The sequence below is a fragment of the Xenopus tropicalis genome, chromosome 8 (assembly GCF_000004195.4).
Source record: "Xenopus tropicalis strain Nigerian chromosome 8, UCB_Xtro_10.0, whole genome shotgun sequence".
Lineage (NCBI taxonomy): Eukaryota > Metazoa > Chordata > Amphibia > Anura > Pipidae > Xenopus > Xenopus tropicalis.
Window position 1 is genome coordinate 134176674 of NC_030684.2, and position 21168 is coordinate 134197841.

Here is a 21168-nt window from a genome sequence, read left to right on the forward strand (position 1 = left end):
TAGTTACAAATTAGTTGCAAAAAATATCTATCATTATGAGCCTACAATCATATTAAACTTAAAGCTTCCTGGCTATTCCGGGCTCGCCCGGCTATTCCTCTGTTGCCCCGGCTATTCTTTTGTCGCCCGTGGCTATTCTTTGGTCGCCCGCGGCTATTCTTTTGTCGCCCGGCTATTCCTCTGTTGATCGCGGCTATTCTTTTGTCACCCGTGGCTATTCTTTGGTCACCCGCGGCTATTCTTTGTTTCTTTGTCCGCAGCTATTGCTTCGTCACGCGGCTATTGTTTCGTCGCCCGCAGCTATTGTTTTGTTGCCCGCAGCTATTGTTTTGTCGTCCACGGCTATTGTTTTGTCATGTGGCTTTTTTTTTGTCGCCCACAACAATTTTTGGACCTGCGGCGAATTTGTCCGTGGCGAATTTTTTCATCCGTTTCGCGAAACAATCCGCCAATGGCGAAATGCGGAAATTCGCCGCGAATCCATGCCTGGCAAAACATTTCGCCCATCACTATTTGAATAGTCTTGTTTCTTCCAGCTATGATCTTAAAACAAGTATTAACCCATTACTGCCTTTTGCCATTCCTCTTATTTCACACTGCCTTAGGCCTATCTATATTGGGGACACACACTGGGGCTATAAATCAAATAAAGGGGGGTGTCCCTTCTGCAGACAGGTCTGTCTTTGGGTGAAAGTCTCTACAATAATCAACAAATCTCACATTTTTTATAATGTCAAATAGTCATATTGCATTACCATTATCATTAATATTATCTGCCATTGTAATTACATAGTTGAATTGCCCAACGGAAACATAGGTAGAAATAACAGACTGTAACAGTATCCTTCACTTTCACTATACAAAATGCTACTATATGTTTGGATTATTATTATTAACATTATTAACATTTATTTATAAAGTGCCAACATATTCCGCAGCGCTTGGATTTTCATCCTTCTAGCTTTTCTAGCTAGCGCTCCCACTCTGATAGCTGCCCTTAGGGTCTGAAAGGGAAAGAAAGTTTATTTATTTACCATGAACAATAATCATCTGATCAAGGCAAAAGGTTGTATCAATTAACAGGTTAAAGGGACAATATCATGCAGTAGTTTTACTAATAATTAGAGCTGTCTTAGGCATTAGTTGAATGAATTATCTACCTTGCAATGAGCAAACATGGAGAAATCATTAATTTTCCTGTTTGCCCTGTTTAGCTCAAGAAATATCAAAACCTGCAAAAAGAAGGTTCAGCAAAAACCCTATTCATTGCACTCATGTTGCATAAATAAATATACTACACCTTAATGAGAACAAGGCTAACAGGACTGATAAAGTACACCTATGAGTACTTAAGATATAGGTACTGGGGTTGTTCATATACACTGTGGGGCCCATTTATCAAAGTACGATTGTTTCCGAATACAAAAAAAATAGTATTTTTTCTAAGTTTTCATACTGTGCAGATTATTTGGGGTTTTTTCGTAGTTTGCGACAATTAGTGTGACAAAATCATATTTGTTGCACCGAGTACGAAAGTTTTGGATTCATTCAAGCTTGGGTATGGTGACTTTCCTTGGGCCAGGTTGGAGCTGCAGAGTGCCATTGAGCCCTATGGGAGACTTTCCTTGGGCCGGGTTGGAGCTGCAGAGTGCCATTGAGCCCTATGGGAGACTTTCCTTGGGCCGGGTTGGAGCTGCAGAGTGCCATTGAGCCCTATGGGAGACTTTCCTTGGGCCGGGTTGGAGCTGCAGAGTGCCATTGAGCCCTATGGGAGACTTTCCTTGGGCCGGGTTGGAGCTGCAGAGTGCCATTGAGCCCTATGGGAGACTTTCCTTGGGCCGGGTTGGAGCTGCAGAGTGCCATTGAGCCCTATGGGAGGCTTTCCTTGGGCCGGGTTGGAGCTGCAGAGTGCCATTGAGCCCTATGGGAGACTTTCCTTGGGCCGGGTTGGAGCTGCAGAGTGCCATTGAGCCCTATGGGAGACTTTCCTTGGGCCGGGTTGGAGCTGCAGAGTGCCATTGAGCCCTATGGGAGGCTTTCCTTGGGCCGGGTTGGAGCTGCAGAGTGCCATTGAGCCCTATGGGAGACTTTCCTTGGGCCGGGTTGGAGCTGCAGAGTGCCATTGAGCCCTATGGGAGACTTTCCTTGGGCCAGGTTGGAGCTGCAGAGTGCCATTGAGCCCTATGGGAGACTTTCCTTGGGCCGGGTTGGAGCTGCAGAGTGCCATTGAGCCCTATGGGAGACTTTCCTTGGGCCGGGTTGGAGCTGCAGAGTGCCATTGAGCCCTATGGGAGATTTTCCTTGGGCCGGGTTGGAGCTGCAGAGTGCCATTGAGCCCTATGGGAGGCTTTCCTTGGGCCAGGTTGGAGCTGCAGAGTGCCATTGAGCCCTATGGGTGAGTTTCCTTGGGCCGGGTTGGAGCTGCAGAGTGCCATTGAGCCCTATGGGAGACTTTCCTTGGGCCGGGTTGGAGCTGCAGAGTGCCATTGAGCCCTATGGGAGACTTTCCTTGGGCCGGGTTGGAGCTGCAGAGTGCCATTGAGCCCTATGGGAGGCTTTCCTTGGGCCGGGTTGGAGCTGCAGAGTGCCATTGAGCCCTATGGGAGGCTTTCCTTGGGCCGGGTTGGAGCTGCAGAGTGCCATTGAGCCCTATGGGAGACTTTCCTTGGGCCAGGTTGGAGCTGCAGAGTGCCATTGAGCCCTATGGGAGGCTTTCCTTGGGCCAGGTTGGAGCTGCAGAGTGCCATTGAGCCCTATGGGAGGCTTTCCTTGGGCCGGGTTGGAGCTGCAGAGTGCCATTGAGCCCTATGGGAGACTTTCCTTGGGCCGGGTTGGAGCTGCAGAGTGCCATTGAGCCCTATGGGAGACTTTCCTTGGGCCGGGTTGGAGCTGCAGAGTGCCATTGAGCCCTATGGGAGACTTTCCTTGGGTCGGGTTGGAGCTGCAGAGTGCCATTGAGCCCTATGGGAGACTTTCCTTGGGCCGGGTTGGAGCTGCAGAGTGCCATTGAGCCCTATGGGAGACTTTCCTTGGGCTGGGTTGGAGCTGCAGAGTGCCATTGAGCCCTATGGGAGACTTTCCTTGGGCCGGGTTGGAGCTGCAGAGTGCCATTGAGCCCTATGGGAGACTTTCCTTGGGCCGGGTTGGAGCTGCAGAGTGCCATTGAGCACTATGGGAGACTTCCCTTGGGCCGGGTTGGAGCTGCAGAGTGCCATTGAGCCCTATGGGAGGCTTTCCTTGGGCTGGGTTGGAGCTGCAGAGTGCCATTGAGCCCTATGGGAGACTTTCCTTGGGCCGGGTTGGAGCTGCAGAGTGCCATTGAGCCCTATGGGGGGCTTTCCTTGGGCCGGGTTGGAGCTGCAGAGTGCCATTGAGCCCTATGGGAGGCTTCCAAATTCAGGCACTGAAGGATCAAAGTCAGAAAGGTTTTTGCGCCGTTTACGATTGTTCGGATATGAAAATTTTGTGACTTTCGGATCGCCAATGTGATATTATCATGACTATTACGATTGTTTTGTAAGCATATTCGTGACATTTCCAATCATCAGAAATGATTGTATCTAATCCGAATTTTGCCCATTTCAGGATTCAAACTCGTACTTTGATGAATCAGCCCCTACAAGTAATGTATCAGTGTTTGCAAAACTTTGCAGCCCAGTCAATTCTATCCAGGATGTGGCACCTTGTAGCAGGATCTGGACAAACTGGCAATCTGGGTGACTAAGTGGCAGGTGAGATTTATGGGTTTATTTATCAATTTTCGAGTCTGTGAATTTCTTTGTTTTTATAAATCGAATAAACTCACATAACAAGGAAAACTCGTTTGAATAAACTCGAATATCTCAAATTTTTCATATTTATGAGCTCTAAAAACTCAAAACATTAGAATTTTAGAAAATGGCTTGACTTTGCCTGTGACGACTCTCATTGACTTATTAGCAACTCAGAAGCTTTTAGATGGTGAATTTTTACATTTGAGTTTTTGGGGTTTTTTGCACTTTGCACTAGTGATGGGCAAAATGTTTCGCCAGGCATGGATTCACGGCGAATTTCCGTGTTTTGCCATTGGCGGATTGTTTCGCGAAACGGATGAGAAAATTTGCCGTGGAAAAATTCGCTGCACGTCCAAAAATTTCGCCAACATCAAAAAGAATAGTCGCGGGCGACAAAATAATAGCCACAGGCAACAAAATAATAGCCGCGGGCGACAAAATAATAGCCGCGTGAGAAAGTAATAGCCACAGCGACAAAATAATAGCCACGGGCGACAAAGTAATAGCCACGGGCGACAAAATAATAGCCACGGGCGACAAAATACAGTAATAGCCACGCGACAAAGTAATAGCCACGGGCGACAATTTTTTTTGCTACACGACATTTTCACCGTTTCGCAAATTTTTCACCGTTTCGCGGATCTTTTGAAAGATTCACAAATTTTTTGGCGAAGAGAAATGGAACAGATTCGTTCATCACTACTTTGCACATGAATACCAAACATTTGAGTTTTCAAATCATAACTTGAATTCAGGTTTTTTAAGTGAAAAAAAAAATAAATTAAACTCGATGTTGATAAATCACCCTCTGAATGTTGACCCTCTTGGTGCTCAGGTTACTTATGAGTGAGGGATGTCTATGTCTCTCACTTTGCAGAGGCCCCAGGGTCTAGAGCTATATGTTGGTCCCTTTTCTGTTGGTGTCCAATATGCAATGTAAAATATTTTAGAATGAAAATAAATACCTTGCGTCATTCTCTTTCTATATATACATATTCCCAGGATAATCAGGAGGAGGAGCAAAGGCGCACAGACAGGGATGATGATATACAAATGGATTCCATTCTTGGATTCTGTTAGTTAGGAGCGAAAAAGGTAAATGTGTAAAATAATTTATATTGAAGGTAATATCTGTTCATATGTAGTCATGCAATGAGTTAATTATGTGAGCTATCAAAGTGAGTTTGTAAAACACTTTCATTATTTACAGTAGTCAGTAGCAGTATTATTTACAAGTCTCATCATTTCAGTGGAAAAAGGATAGCAAAATGCAAATTATCTTAAAGGACATGTAAACCCGCCCCCCCAAAAAAGGTAATCAGTGAACAGCCTTTTTGAAATCTTTCAATACCTGCCACTGGGTGTTAAAAGGTTAATAGTAGGGCTACAGCATCCCCTTAATCACGTGGGATTCCTTCTCCTCCTGTAACCCACTCGCCCCCTCCCTTAGGAATTTACTTTGGATGTTGGCTCCTGGGCATGCTCAGTTCTTATCAACTCAGATTACTAAACCCACCTTCCAGTATAGCAGCCAATGAAAAGATGGCATTGCTGGTTTCCATATAAACTCTGCTCTAGCTGTGCACTCTGCTGGAGAAACATGTTTTTTCTCCTAACCTTCTCTCCTGAGCTCAGCTTAACTTTTTTTCTGCCTGTGTAAGCCTGCATATTTCACTGCATGAACTTTACAGTGCACGTGTGCTGTTTGCAGATGTAAATGTCACTGAAGATGTGCGAGAGGGAAAATGGCCGCTGGGTGAAAGCTGCTATTCGTTTTAGGAAAATGTGATGGTTCTGGCAAAGGAGGGGATATATGCAGTACAAATGGTGTGGTTTAGGGGTTTTTTGCACTTTTTTTTTTGCACTTTGCACTAGTGATGGGCAAAATGTTTCGCCAGGCATGGATTCACGGCGAATTTCTGCATTTTGCCATTGGCGGATTTGTTTCGCGAAACGGGTGAAAAAATTTGCCGTGGAAAAATTCGCCCCACGTCCAAAAATTGTCGCCGGCGTCAAAAGAATAGCCAGGCGACAAAAGAATAGCCGTGCAACAAAATAATAGCCACGGGCGACAAAACAATAGCCGCGCCGCAAAATAATACATATATATATACATGGTTGGAAAATGTAGGGTTCACAGGTCCTTTAATGTAGAATAATAATAATATTAAATAATAATAAAATAAATAATAATTTAAAATTATAGTAAAAAGTATTACATTGATTTTATTTTCTTTCTTTTGGATCACAAGTAAAACACATTAATTGCGATGTGGTTTGATTGCAGAAAAATGCCTTCCTTTGCATTTTCCTCGCAATTAAGTCAGATTGCTGAGAGTAATGTGTTTTTTTGATCCACAAGGATTAGTATAAGGCTGTCTGTTTATAACTATATTTGACTATTGGGAGATTTCCATACTATATTGAGATATATATTTCTTTTTCAGATAATTTGTGCAGGTATTGCTAATTTGCTGTTTTCTGAGTACTGTTTTGACTCCCTAGCCCATCTCATTGCTCCTCTGTTATCAGTAACATATTTATATGGAATTCTTATTTTTGTCTTAAAAATCTGTTTACTGTACCTCCTTGATTTCACACGGCTCATTTAGAGACAGTGCAATGCCAAACTGACCTTTGAGTGTTGTTATAAAAGCTTTTATTTGTTTAAAACTGTGAGAAATGAATTGTCATTTTAGACAGATTTTCATTGCAGTTCCAAAATGGAAATTTCTAAGTGGAACTGCATGAATAAAAACTCCATAAAAACAAATTCTACCAACAATACTACACTAGATACAAATGGTCCCTAATTAGGACAGGCTTTTACTAATTAAGATACTTACTAATTATTTCTTCCAGAAGACACATGGTTGTAAATGTAAGGAAGGGAATATTAACAAAACCCAGAATCCCTATAGTCTATTCCCAACATCTCTGCTCTACTTGTAGAGTGTAAGCTCTTTTGGGCAGGGCTCCCTTCACCTCTTGTATCGGTTACTGATTGCTTTATATGTTACTCTGTATGTCCAATGTATGTAACCCACTTATTGTACAGCGCTGCGGGATATGTTGGCGCTTTATAAATAAATGTTAATAATAATAATAATGTAGATTGTAAGCTCTTTTGGGCAGGGCTCTCTTCACCTCTTGTATCGGTTATTGGTTGCTTTATATGTTACTCTGTATGCCCAATGTATGTAACCCACTTATTGTACAGCGCTGCGGGATATGTTGGCGCTTTATAAATAAATGTTAATAATAATAATAATGTAGAGTGTAAGCTCTTTTGGGCAGGGCCCTCTTCCCCTCCTGTATCGGTTATTGGTTGCTTTATATGTTACTCTGTATGTCCAATGTATGGAACCCACTTATTGTACAGCGCTGCGGGATATGTTGGCGCTTTATAAATAAATGTTAATAATAATAATAATGTAGAGTGTAAGCTCTTTTAGGCAGGGCTCTCTTCACCTCTTGTATCGGTTATTGATTGCTTTATATGTTACTCTGTATGCCCAATGTATGTAACCCACTTATTGTACAGCGCTGCGGGATATGTTGGCGCTTTATAAATAAATGTTAATAATAATTACATGAGCAGATAATAGAAACCCTGGTTCAGTGATTTATGATCCCTAGAGCTTTCAGATACGTGTTAGTCAGCTATTCCCCCCTAGCCTCTCTATATAAACCCCGGCTCTGAGCTCACTCACTTCCCACTGTATGTTCAGTTAGCTTTTATCTAGGTGCCTTGACCCCTAGGTGCTTTGACCCCTTATTCCTACTGCTGCATCTTGGTTCCTGTCCTACCCTGGTCCTGTGTCTTGTATTGATTACTGGTTTTGATCCAAGCTTGTTTTTGTTTACAAGTTTGTCTTATGATTCTGTGGTAATTTATCTGGTTTTGATCCAGTCTGTTTGAAAATGACTAGCTCTGTCCTTATTGGCTCCTTACCTGATTTCTACATTGGGCTGCTTTGCTTGCTCAGTGGGAGTCTCTGGACTTTTGTTCAGTAAGTGCTGGCAACACCCAAACATGTTTCTTATAGGCAAAGAGCCCTTCTAGTCTAGAATTCAGTCACTCCTCTGGGGTTTGGCTTTGCCTTATGTGATAATCAGCCATAAAGACACTCACCAAAGGGAACAACCAGTGGGTTCTCCAAGCTGCTGTGATCTATATGGCAGGAATAAGTGGCGCCCTCCTCTGGTGTTACCCCCACACTGACTCTGATCTGATAGGTGCCATCAGGGTTTGGCAGGATCTGTGCTGCCTCCTCTGAGTGAATCTCATCTCTCCCATTCTTTATCCACTTCACTTCCACATCTCGGGGGTAGAACCCATACACCCGGCAGTGCAGCTTCTGTTCCCCGTCTGATTCTGAGCTGGAAACCTTCACTTTTGGGGGAACTAAGATGAGAAGCAATGAGTTAACCAAAAACACAATAAGAGCCTTACTGCGATAATCACATCAATAAAAACAAAACTCAGTCATAGAGGTTCAGCATAATATATAACTTTATTTATAAAGATTTAGAGCTAGGATTATCACAACCCTCTATTCTCTGTTTACATATAAATTTGTATGATGTAAACAGATGTAACCCTATTTTGGCTACGGTTGTACTTTTAACACGCAATCACCTGCGTGTGGCGCTACAGGAGCCCTGAGCCCCCGCTTATTATGGGGGACAGGTATGATATAAATGAATGGTGTGCCTCCACCCAGGGTAGTATAGGCAGAACTATATTTCTCCTCCCTGGGAAATCTCAATGGGGTCCTCCTTGAACCCAGATTCCCTGCAACTCCTGGTACCTTGCCCCCTCCCTTGGGAGGGGCAAGGCAGTTGAGGATCCTCAGTATACAAACAGCCAAGTCACTGGTTAAAATGGTGAACCAGGTGAACTTGTTTATTGATGCAGGCAGAACACTTCAGAGGTTGTCACACAGACGGCTCAAGTCACACACTCTCTCTTTGGGCTACCCCCGGTACTCCCACCAGGCGATCCCACCTAGGAACTCACCCCGGTCCACGCGTAGGGCCCCTTCACTGGGAACACTCCCAGGTGCTGACTTGGCTCCTCTTACTACACACTACAGGCCCTTAACTCCAGCCATGAGTGCTGGGGGGTCTTAACCCCTCTCTCTCCTGTTGGGGCTTTCTCTGCCCATTTTCCCTAGCCTGCCTGTCACTCCTAGAGTGACCTATTACAGTACCTCCTGTACTAGAACACAAGCCTGTTATACACCTCTTTATAAGAGGCAGTCCCAGGACCAAGACCTTTACAAAATGTCATCCCTTTTTATATTGCAGCACACTTCCACCTAGTGGTTGCTGCTAAACAACAGGGAAACTCCCTTTTCACATTTCAACAGCTAGGACCACCTTTAGGTGTCCATAACCCAAAAGGCCACCCTCTAGTGCCTGTCTAAAGGGGAACCCATGCTGAAAGGGGCCCAATTCATTGTGATCCCTACACAGACTTAAATGAAATGGTTTCAGTAGGCGTATTATGTGATTTTGTGAACATGGTCCTTTAAAATAATACCATAGGCCAGTGCTGTCCAACTGGTGGCCCGCAGGACCCCCCTCTGTGTGGCCCCCCACCTGTCTGGCTGCTTTGATGGCTTACTCTTGTGTAAGCTTTAAATGGTATCAGTACTGTGATTAACTGCCCCCCTGCATTGTTCTCACCTCAGATTCAGGCTGTAATCCCCCTGTATTGTTTAAACATGTATTCCCTGTGTTGTTCACACCTTTTAATCTCTGCATTGTTCACCCCCTGCAGTGTTCACACCTCAGGCTCAGGCTGTAATCACCCCCATTGTTCCCCTGTTCACACCTCACACAGACTAGAAACCCACAAATAATCCCTGCACACCACAAAAAGAACATATACTGAGGTGGTACTGCAATTAAAACGTTTTTTAATATATAGTTATTGTGCAGACTGTAGGAGCAGTGCCAGCATTGTGTCACTGTATGCTGCCTGTGTGTAGGGCAAGCAGAGTATGGCACACACAGAGGCAGGGTAGGGCAGGCAGAGTATGGCACACACAGGCAGGGTAGGGAAGGCAGAGTATGGCACACACACAGGCAGGGTAGGGCAGGCAGAGTATGGCACACACAGGAAGGGTAGGGAAGGCAGAGTATGGCACACACAGGCAGGGTAGGGCAAGCAGAGTATGGCACACACAGGCAGGGTAGGGAAGGCAGAGTATGGCACACACAGAGGCAGGGTAGGGCAGGCAGAGTATGGCACACACAGAGGCAGGGTAGGGCAGGCAGAGTATGGCACACACAGGCAGGGTAGGGCAGGCAGAGTATGGCACACAGGCAGGGTAGGGAAGGCAGAGTATGGCACACACAGGCAGGGTAGGGAAGGCAGAGTATGGCACACACAGGCAGGGTAGGGAAGGCAGAGTATGGCACACACAGGCAGGGTAGGGAAGGCAGAGTATGGCACACACAGGCAGGGTAGGGAAGGCAGAGTATGGCACACACAGGCAGGGTAGGGAAGGCAGAGTATGGCACACACAGGCAGGGTAGGGAAGGCAGAGTATGGCACACACAGGCAGGGTAGGGAAGGCAGAGTATGGCACACACAGGCAGGGTAGGGAAGGCAGAGTATGGCACACAGGCAGGGTAGGGAAGGCAGAGTATGGCACACACAGGCAGGGTAGGGAAGGCAGAGTATGGCACACACAGGCAGGGTAGGGAAGGCAGAGTATGGCACACACAGGCAGGGTAGGGAAGGCAGAGTATGGCACACACAGGCAGGGTAGAGAAGGCAGAGTATGGCACACACAGGCAGGGTAGGGAAGGCAGAGTATGGCACACACAGGCAGGGTAGGGAAGGCAGAGTATGGCACACAGGCAGGGTAGGGAAGGCAGAGTATGGCACACACAGGCAGGGTAGGGAAGGCAGAGTATGGCACACACAGGCAGGGTAGGGAAGGCAGAGTATGGCACACACAGGCAGGGAAGGCAGAGTATGGCACACATAGGCAGGGTAGGGAAGGCAGAGTATGGCACACACAGGCAGGGTAGGGAGGGCAGAGTATGGCAGGTTTTTGCTGTACTACAACCATTAATATGGCTATGGTCATGTGATAACACGGGTGTGGTTTCAAGTGGGTGCAGTTTCAAAAAGGGGAGTGGTCAAAACTGTCTTCCATTATCGGCCCTCCACCACGTAGGTCGGAAAAATCCCGGCCCTCTGTACCACAGAAGTTGGACAGCACTGCCATAGGCCATAGAGGAGTCAAGTTTCAAGACATACTAGCTAAGGATTTATATGGCTCAGCTTAATCAAGACAGTGGCCAACTGGAGCCAGCTAAAAGATTTAGGGGCAGATTTACTAAAAATCAGATTCACTCACATACTGTAAACTCCTGAGAGTTATTTTAATTAAAACATTTTTTTATCAATGATGTAATAATATTCACGATAATTTGGTTGTACGAAAGTTTCAAATTTTATGTTTTTATGCGAAATGTTCGATGTAGTTTTCTCGAAAAAAATTCAAGAACATATTGCCTTTGCTCAAAAAAATCATGACATTTAAACGGACATATATTTTCATGAATCCTCTTTATTTTTTCCAAACAGGAAGTTCCAGCGGCCATTTTAGAAGATGGATGGTTCGAATGGACTCTATGGTTCTCGGCAGCTAAAACCTGGCCTACTTATTGTTATAGTTTAAAAAAGTCACAATGTTTTATGCAGCTCGCATTTTCGAGGTTTTTAAAAAAAATTATACACATTATTTGAGAAAAAATAGAAACAATCGTATGCTGCCTGAAGAACACACACATAAATCTCAAAAAAACAAAAAAATATTAGAACATTTCCCAAAAAACTTAGTTAATATACCCTTTAATGTGGCTAAATACAAGGTCATGCCCCTGGGATGTAACAATATGCAAGCCCCGTATACCCTTAATGGGACTGCACTAGGCAAATCCATAATGGAGAAGGAGCTTGGAGTCCTTGTAGATAATAAACTTGGCTGTAGCAAGCAATGCCAGGCAGCAGCTGCAAGGGCAAACAAGGTATTGAGCTGTATTAAAGGGGTTCTAAAGCCAACCAAAGCACTGTTCCACTGCACCCCATCATTTTCTAGAAAGGCTGACAACAGACATAATTACACCTACAAGAAAAATCACCAGTGTGAACAAAAATCTTTAGTATAAATGCAAGAGAAAACACTAATGAGAATGCCGAGTCTGGCATCTTGTTGTTATCTTGCATATAGATATTATTATGTAATATTTTCAATTACACCGGATAAGACATGGGGGGTAAAGGATGGGATAGGAATACCATGTTTATTGCTTCCAATTCCAATAATAAAGAACATGAAGCCAGATTTACACAGAAAAGTTTGGATTCTTTTGCAGTTTTAGGCAGCAGCCTAACTCTATCCCTGAATCCCTCCGTAGGGAACACTCACCCACTCTCTTTTAGATAAAGCTCAGACTGTACCTTCTGGGGCACTAAAACATTATTTTGCCCAGTCCTGCGCTTAAGGGCAAATGCCCATACCTGATGCCTCTTACCTTCCAGTTTGTGCCTGTATGTTACCCAACCACTTAGATTGTAAGCTCTACGGGGCAGGGACCTCCTTCCTACTGTGTCTCATACCACATGGCACTTATATATATATATTACTGTATTTATTATATCACTTGCCCTCCCTGTGTGTAATTGTGTATATTGTAAGACTGTACAGCGCTGCGTACCCTTGTGGCGCTTTATAAATAAAGTTATACATACATACATACATACATTGAGAGTGCTGCTGCTTCACATCAGGAGTCCATGACCAGGAAGGGACAAACTAGTCCTGAGCTGATTCTCCAGCAGAAGGCTAGATTTTTGCTACCTCCTAAAATTTTCCCTGGCCTCCGACCATGAGAAAGATGCTGCAGGTCAACACAGGTTCCTCTGACTTAGGGGCCTTTTTATTATGCTTTGTAAAACAAAATATTTGCCTTTTGAAGTACTGATAAATATTGACCCTTTACTTGTCTGTTTTTAAATAGGCTGTGTTTCAAAAGTTCTAAACCCAGATCAAATTGTGCTGAATGTAAGGGACAAATGCGCCAATAATATTATTTCATAATGTTAAAAGTCTGCACACAGTTGTTTGCACATGTGCATTAGGGAGAGCAGGATAGCTGGCTGGGTTTCCTAAGGAGCCCAGCACTGTCCTCGGCAAAATCAAAGTCGAAGAGCATTGTGGAAGGCATGGATCTTGAAATCTAGAGGGCTGTGGTGGCAGTTAATGATTTCACTTGTCTAATGGCATGACTTCAGCACAAGTAGGCAATGTGAAATGTTTGACTGGAAAACAGCATTGCTGAGATATATGTAGCATGAAATAAAGAAATTAGTATTTGTTTTTAAAAAAGACAAAAACAGGCTAATTCATTGTGGGGAACCCAAAGGTTAGAAACCTCCCTGTGAATTAAATATTTTTTATTTCCCTAGGGCCAGTGCTCATTTTTAGAAAAAATAGTCCAACCTGTGAAAAAAATTAAACAGAACAGTTCATATTAGTGATGTGCGAGCCGGCCCGATACCCGTGGGTTGGGCACACCTCTACATAAAATTTTTGGGTCGCGGGCAGGTTCGGATCGAGCACTCTGCTTCCTTTCCCTGCCTGCGACCTTACACTGTCGGCTTTCCGGTTCCAGCTCTCTTATTTATAGCCTTGTGCCTTCCCCGCCCCTCCTGTGACATCAATGGTGAGTGGGTCAATTGAAACTGCCATCTCAAATTGAGTGCCAAACACCCATCTTGCCTCTAGGGATCCCTGGCATAAGCTTGGGTTTGTGCATGTACAGTACAGTAACATTTTCTCATTTTGCACACACAAGCTTAAGTGGGCACAAGCTCAAGTGGGTACAAGCAGGGCCACTTTAGGGTACCAGCGAGCCCAGGGCAGAATTTAATTGGTTGGCCCCCCGCTACCACAGGAAATTTGTGATAGAATATCCCTCAAGCACATGGCATTTGCCTTATAATAGACTTAAAATAGATTTAAATTAGGCAGCAAGCTCACCTTTCTTCTCCAGATCACTTGCTATTGCAGGAGGAAACAAAGCCAGTCGAGGAGTACAGCAGTTTTCCATGTATATCTTTTCTACTTTGGCATAATTTTTATTCCACAACTGGGCAACAATTCGAGCCTCTTGCGATGTAGGGATAAAAGTCCCTGTATGTTTATCATATGTTATCAGCTCCTTGCTGTCAAACGCCACCTCTTGATATATCCCAGTGGTACCATCATCATGCTGCACACAGCCAAATTTCATCTGGTAAATATGAAAGGCGTCATTACCTGCAACAAATATGTACCGAGTCAGGAATACATGTGAAGCTGTAATGATATTTAGGCATGGTTGCCACCTGTCAGTTTTTGCATTAGACAGTCGAGTTTTATAAGGGATATCCGGTAAAACTGACGATCAGGGTTTCAGAGTCCCCCAAAATTTACAAAATAGTGCTGAGTGCGAGGGCTGAATGCACCAATCACTGCCTGGATACTTCTTAACCCTGTTGTTTACATCAAAATGCCACCTTGCTCCCCTTATTAGTGGTCCCTCCTCCAGACCTCACTGCCCGGTTCCACCAAAAGGAAAAGGTAGCAACAATTGATGGGTGAAATGTTTTGCCAGGCATGGATTCGCAATGAATTTCCGCATTTCGCCATCGGCAGATGAAAAAAAAATTCGCTGCACGTCCAAAAATTGTCGCGCCAAACAAAAAAAGTGGCGCCACGAAAGAATAGCCGCAGGCGACAAAAGAATAGCCGCACATTGAAAGAATAGCCTCAGGCGATGAAAGAATAGCCGCACAATGAAAGAATAGCCGCAGGCGATGAAAGAATAGCCGCACAATGAAAGAATAGCCACGGGCAATGAAAGAATAGCCGCGGGCGACGAAAGAATAGCCGCGGGTGACGAAAGAATAGCCGTGCTATGAAAGAATATTCGCGGGCGACAATTTTTTTTTGACGTGCAACATTTTCGCCGCTTCGCGAATCTTTTGAAAGATTCGCTCATCACTAGTAGCAACCCTATGTTACTTGGATAAATAATAGTTACTCTGCTTAGTATACTGTGTCGGCCACTAAACTACGGTAACTACAGCCGAAAGCAGACTGATCGTGTGCTGTGCCTCAACATGAAACATAGATGGAGAGATACTGTGGGTTTCATGAAGACATAGATTTTAAAAATTTAGAAAGCCATGGTGGCATTGGGCTGGTACAAAACTTGTTTAACATAGGTACAGAATTTTTACCCTTATTCTTTGTTAGGCTTTAGTTTTCCCTATAAATCAGACACACAACTGCAGCATAAAATGTTATGACTGGATTTAGTAGCTGTAATTGTAAAAGTTTTATCAAATGGCAATGCATTGAGAAACAATTTTCTCAGAAGCCAAACAAAACTTTTCCTGACTGAAGGGAGATTTAGCCAATCACTAGCGGCTGCATCATAGCCCTGTGCCCTGTATACTGAACATAAATTCTAAGTACAGGTATTGGACCCATTATTCAGAATGCTCAGGACCAGGTGGTTTCTGGATAAGGGGTCTTTTGAGAATTAAGATCTCCATACCTTAAGTCTACTAAAAAATTATTTAAACATTAAATAAACCCAATAGGATTGTTTTGACTCCAATAAGGGGTAATTATATCTTAGTTGGGATCAAGTACAGGTACTGTTTTATTATTACAGAGAAAAGGGAATCATTTAACCATGAAATAAACCCAATAGGGCTGTTCTGCCCCAATAAGGGGTAATTATATCTTAGTTGGGATCAAGTACAGGTACTGTTTTATTATTACAGAGAAAAGGGAATCATTTAACCATTAAATAAACCCAATAGGGCTGTTCTGCCCCAATAAGGGGTAATTATATCTTAGTTGGGATCAAATACAGGTACTGTTTTATTATTACAGAGAAAAGGGAATCATTTAACCATTAAATAAACCCAATAGGGCTGTTCTGCCCCCAATAAGGGGTAATTATATCTTAGTTGGGATCAAGTACAGGTACTGTTTTATTATTACAGAGAAAAGGGAATCATTTAACCATTAAATAAACCCAATAGGGCTGTTCTGCCCCAATAAGGGGTAATTATATCTTAGTTGGGATCAAGTACAGGTACTGTTTTATTATTACAGAGAAAAGGGAATCATTTAACCATTAAATAAACCCAATAGGACTGTTCTGCCCCCAATAAGGGGTAATTATATCTTAGTTGGGATCAAGTACAGGTACTGTTTTATTATTACAGAGAAAAGGGAATCATTTATCCATTAAATAAACCCAATAGGGCTGTTCTGCCCCCAATAAGGGGTAATTATATCTTAGTTGGGATCAAGTACAGGTACTGTTTTATTATTACAGAGAAAAGGGAATCATTTAACCATTAAATAAACCCAATAGGACTGTTCTGCCCCCAATAAGGGGTAATTATATCTTAGTTGGAATCAATTACAATGTATTGTTTTATTATTACAGAGAAAAAGGAAATCCGTTTAAAATTCTGAATAATTTGATTAAAATGGAGTCTATGGGAGACGGGCTTTCCATAATTTGGAGCTTTCTGGATAACGGATTTCAGTATAAGGGATCCCATACCTGTGATTTTTAGCATTTTGGTGGAGTACACATTATACTTTGATTATATACTCTTCTTAATGTTGTACTTGCTCTATCTACATATACAGTACACAAGTAGCCTGTATACATTTGCAGATAGGTGCTTATTACTGTATAATATGTCATGGGAGCCAGATTGTTGCCATTTGTGCCTCCACCATGTTTATATGGTTGGGGCAATTCAGTGTGTTTTTCATCAGGTGCATTATACCCTCATTACCACAATTATATTGGAGTGAGGGGAAACATTGTTGGTAAAAAAAAATGTCAGTTTGTGCTTGAAAATTCCACACTGCAGTCACAAATGACCTCTTATATGTAAATAAAAAAACAAAACAAATTTTTAATAAAATGTCATAGAATAATAAAATGACTTGATATCTTAATAATGTATTTGTTACCTGTTGTTTCCACTGTTATTGAGCATAAAAAACAATTAAAGAACTGTGAATGTATGAATTAGCATTTTACACTCACCAGACGTCTTATTATAAATATCGGTTAATAATTGCAGTCTCTCAAATTGGGAGAATTCAAAGTAATTGATACATTTTTCCTTCAATGTCATGCGCTCGTAGACTGTTTCCAGAGCTGGAATCAAGAACTCACAGCGATGGGTCTCACTGGTGCACCGGGCATACCGCAAGCCATCCACGTACCCAATTTTTATTAATTCTGGAAGACCAGGGCTCGGAGCTGTGAGCCTTGTTATGTGATACTGTAGCAGGTGACTCCCTGAAAGTAAAATCAGCGCAGATGAGAACAAAAGCCCAACTCCATTCTCACCCAAAGTATTCCATGCTCCCCAAACTGCACCTCCACCAGAATTGGATCTATCTGTGTACCTGGCTAAAATACATCCGGTCCAGACTTGGCTTCAAATGTGCTTGTGATAACACGGAACAGTAACTACAGCAGCAGAAGGTGGTGCCCAACAGTACTACTCCTATTTACAAGTACAAATATAGGTCCAGTTTCAAGACTAACAGTTGGTGTGGTTCTAAAGAAGGGTAGAAGACCTTTGGAAGTAGGGTTTAGTTTTCCTGTATTTCATCATCATTGGTTTCTGCCAGTAAAATCGGGAATATTATAATGGTTTGCAATGTCAGTAGTGCACTGTGAATGGTCTAATGCTCTATAGTAAATATACATAAATGGAGGGCACTCACTTTGCATATAAACAGAAAAAAAAGTATGAATGCATGGTGGAAAAAACCCCAAAAAGGTACCCCCATACAGGGAACCACAACAGTAATTTGAAATAGAACAGGGTTTGCACCCAAAAAAATATATAGGCAAATTAAGAGTTTTTAAATGACCACACATCACTATCCTGTAGTCAGCCAAAGAATTTAGATTATTTGTGGCAATAGACTGACCATTTACCTGTAAGAGCATTAGACCATTTGAAATAGAACAGGGTTTGCACACAAAACAAAATATATAGGCACTGTGGTAGTATTAAAAAATAATCCTTTATATAATATACAGGAATTTTAACAGCAAAGCAGTTTTAATTTACAAGTTGAACAAGAAATACACAGATTCTAAAGGATTCCCCTTGAGAAAGGCTCTTTGCCGAAACGTTGGGGTAATTCTCATTGGTGGCAAGTGTATCCGCTAAACCTGTGTGTCCTCTTTTGCTTGTGCACATTTTGCGGTATGTATTACTCTGTTAATCTGTGTATTTCTTGTTAAACTTGTAAATTAAAACTGCTTTGCTCTTAAAATTCCTGTATATTATATAATATATAATTATATGGAGCTAAGCTCTTTATTACAATGACACATACTGCAGCCCTAAGCTCAGTTTCATTAGGAGATAATTAACCTGCCAGAATGTTTTTTAAAAGTCCAATCCCCAGAAGAGAAACCAGTGAGCAGGTTAAAATCAAACTCAGGACCCAAGGCTACAATGCAGCAGTGTGGACGACTGTGCCAAACAATTATATTGCCTGCCTGAGAATAAATTGTTACAATATTGATAAGAGCTACTCAGGACTCTATATAGCCAAGCCAGGGCTTCTGTCTAAGGTAGTAGCTTTAGGCTGTGCTTGTATACAAAAAAAGTACCAGAAGTGTACGAAACGTGTAAGACAGAACTCTATGGGGTCTGTATGTTTTTAATATGGATATCTGAATAAAAAAATCATTTCTAAGCAATGAGTTTGGGATACCTTATTGTTATGGATTGTAGATATGCCCTTTAATCTGAGGGCAGTACCCTATTAACTCTGGCCCTTTTTGATTGGGCATTTACAATTTATTATCAGTAAATTGTGAACAGGTAACTCTTTCCCCTGTTTTGCTGCCTGTGACATCATCCAGCCCAGTTACAGACTGGAGAGGAAAACAATTTTCTGGAGGCCCCAGTGCACCTCTGGGAAAGGAGGAGGACCCAGGGAGTGACTTGCTATGGAGCCAAATCCATGGGTTGGGTCAGCAGGTTATAAAGAAACCCCTGCTACAGCATACAGCCAGAACCAGATCCAGAGACGCAGAAGGGAGTGCAAGAGCTGCCAGCAAAACTTAGGGCTGTGGTGTACTCAGCTTGGGACAGCTTTGAACTCCAGCCCAAGTGAAAGAGATTGTTCTGAATCCTCTTAAGTTGCTTTGGGCCTGCTGCCATCCTTGTGTGTCCCCTGTGTGAGGACAGGGTTTCTTATGTGCCAGCTACATGGGAGCAACTGCCTATTCCAAAGGGAGAGGTGCTTTGGGGCAGGTAGTGCTACCGGGGAAAACTGAAAGAGCTCTGGGGAAGGGACAATTTGCATTGAACTGAACTGTGCATTCATTAATCCCCATACAGAGTAAAGGTGGCCACACACGTGGCGATTTCCGATGGCCGCACGAAAGATCATACAATTGGCCACTAACGTTCAGGGCTAAAACGGCAGATATGGAAGTACAGGTATAGGACCCTTTATCCAGAATGCTCGGGACCAAGGGTATTCCGGATAAGGGGTCTTTCCGTAATTTGGATCTCCATACCTTAAGTCTACTAAAAAATTAGTAAAACATTAATTTAACCCAATAAGATTGTTTTGCATCCAATAAGGATTATTTATATCTTGGTTGGGATCAATTACAAGGATCTGTTTTATTACTACAAAGAAAAAGGAAATCAGTATAAAAATTCGGAATTATTTGATTAAAATGGAGTCTATGGGAGATGGGCTTTCCGTAATTCGGAGCTTTCTGGATAACGGGTTTCCGGATAAGGGATCCTATACCTGTATAAACAATAGGATTTCTACCTCCTTCTGCCGATTCAGCCCTGAAGGCAGATTTTGATCAGGCGCCTTCTCAGGCCCGGATTTGTGGAGAGGCCACAAAGGCCCGGGCCTAGGGCGGCAGAAATTTAGGGGCGGCATGCCACCCCGCCACAACAAAATTTTTTAATTTTGCCCCCATACGGAGCAACGGGGACCTTTCCCCACTGCCCCGTATGGGAGTTGAACTGTTTGCGCATGCGCACTTGCTGCCGCGCAGGAGGGGGCGGGTTCTTCACGCGTTGGCGCATGCGCACTCAGGGAAGTAGGGGGGGCGACCTAGGGGCGCACAGAACACAAATCCGGCGCTGCGCCTTCTATGGCGCCCCATCAAAATCTTTTAACTGGCCCGATCGGTGAGTCAACCGATATCAGCAGCTTCCTGCGATATCGGTTGACTCGCCGACTTGCCATACACGCACTGAATATTGTACGAAACGGGTTTTCCTACAATATTATCGGTGCGTGTATGGCCAGCTTAAGGCTATGGGACTAGTTAGACAGTCAGTCAGTTATCTGCTAGTAAGACAGAGGGTTCCCCACTAGTGATGAGTGAATTTTTTCACCAGGCATGGATTCACAGCGAGTTTCCACATTTCGCTATACGTTTCTCGAAACGTCTGCGAAAATTAGCTGCGGAAAAATTCGTCATGCACCAAAAAAAGTTGCAGGCGCGTCAAAATGGGCGTGGTCGCATCAAAAAAAGTTGCGTGCAACTAAAAAGTCACACAACAAACGCGTCTTGCAATTTTTTCACCGTTTAGAAAATTGTTCTTTTTCACGGCTAATTTTTCCGAAAGTTTCGCCAATGAGGAATTTTGCTGTGAATCCATGAGTGGCTAAAAAATCCACTCATAACTAGCCCCCACGAATCCCCAGTTATATGTATTAGACGTCTGTTGCATTTTCCTACTTTTACATAAAGTTAATCTTTGTTGCTGCAAACTGTGGGTGTTTCTTTTTCCTAGTCAAGTGTTCTCCTCAGTGTGATCTGATGTCTATTCGAGCATTATCTTGTTGTTTTTGCTTGCCATTAGCTAAATGTATTATGCTATCATTAAGCTTGCTAGATAAGATTGCTATTCTTCAATTGTATAGTATAATGATAATTAGTATTAAAAGTCTAAATACTTACCACAGTAGACAACAGACATCCCGAGGCTAAAAATAAAAAACACAAGAGGAGTGAAACGAGCCATGTTTGCACACAGAAGTAAAACTACTGATAACTTACTTTCATTTCAGTCCCCTCCAATAGGAAAATACACTCTAGCTCAGTCATTGTTGCTGGGCAGAAAGAAAAAAGTATATTTATGTAAACAGAGACAATAACAGAAGAGAAAACGTGATACCTACTGTAACGAAAACTCATTTGGATAAAAACTTGAATTTTGGGGGGTTTACAAACCTCTATAGAAACTCGCGAGCTTTAAGATGGC

The 21168-nt window shown here is 43.0% G+C and overlaps 1 protein-coding gene across 1 annotated transcript; it reads right to left on the reverse strand.

The window, feature by feature from the left end:
* Positions 1 to 249: 249 nt before the first annotated feature.
* Positions 250 to 20966, reverse strand: LOC100495081 (zinc-alpha-2-glycoprotein). Its single transcript, XM_002940062.4, has 6 exons — positions 20865 to 20966; positions 16935 to 17192; positions 13844 to 14122; positions 7909 to 8181; positions 4739 to 4846; positions 250 to 1004 (listed from the first exon to the last, which is right to left on the reverse strand). The coding sequence occupies exons 1-6, from the start codon at positions 20926 to 20928 to the stop codon at positions 967 to 969; spliced, it is 1020 nt and encodes a 339-aa protein (XP_002940108.1). The 5' UTR covers positions 20929 to 20966; the 3' UTR covers positions 250 to 966.
* Between the last annotated feature and the right edge of the window lie 202 nt (positions 20967 to 21168).

What these genes read in the sequence shown, in the direction of transcription:
- LOC100495081 (XM_002940062.4), bottom strand. Translation starts at nt 20,928, where the DNA reads ATGGCTCGTTTCACTCCTCTTGTGTTTTTTATTTTTAGCCTCGGGATG. An exon ending in TATTTATAATAAGACGTCTG is followed by an intron (nt 14,123 to 16,934) that starts GTGAGTGTAAAA and finishes TATTTGTTGCAG; the next exon opens with GTAATGACGCCTTTCATATT. An exon ending in TAGAAAGAGAATGACGCAAG is followed by an intron (nt 1,005 to 4,738) that starts GTATTTATTTTC and finishes TTTCCCTTTCAG; the next exon opens with ACCCTAAGGGCAGCTATCAG.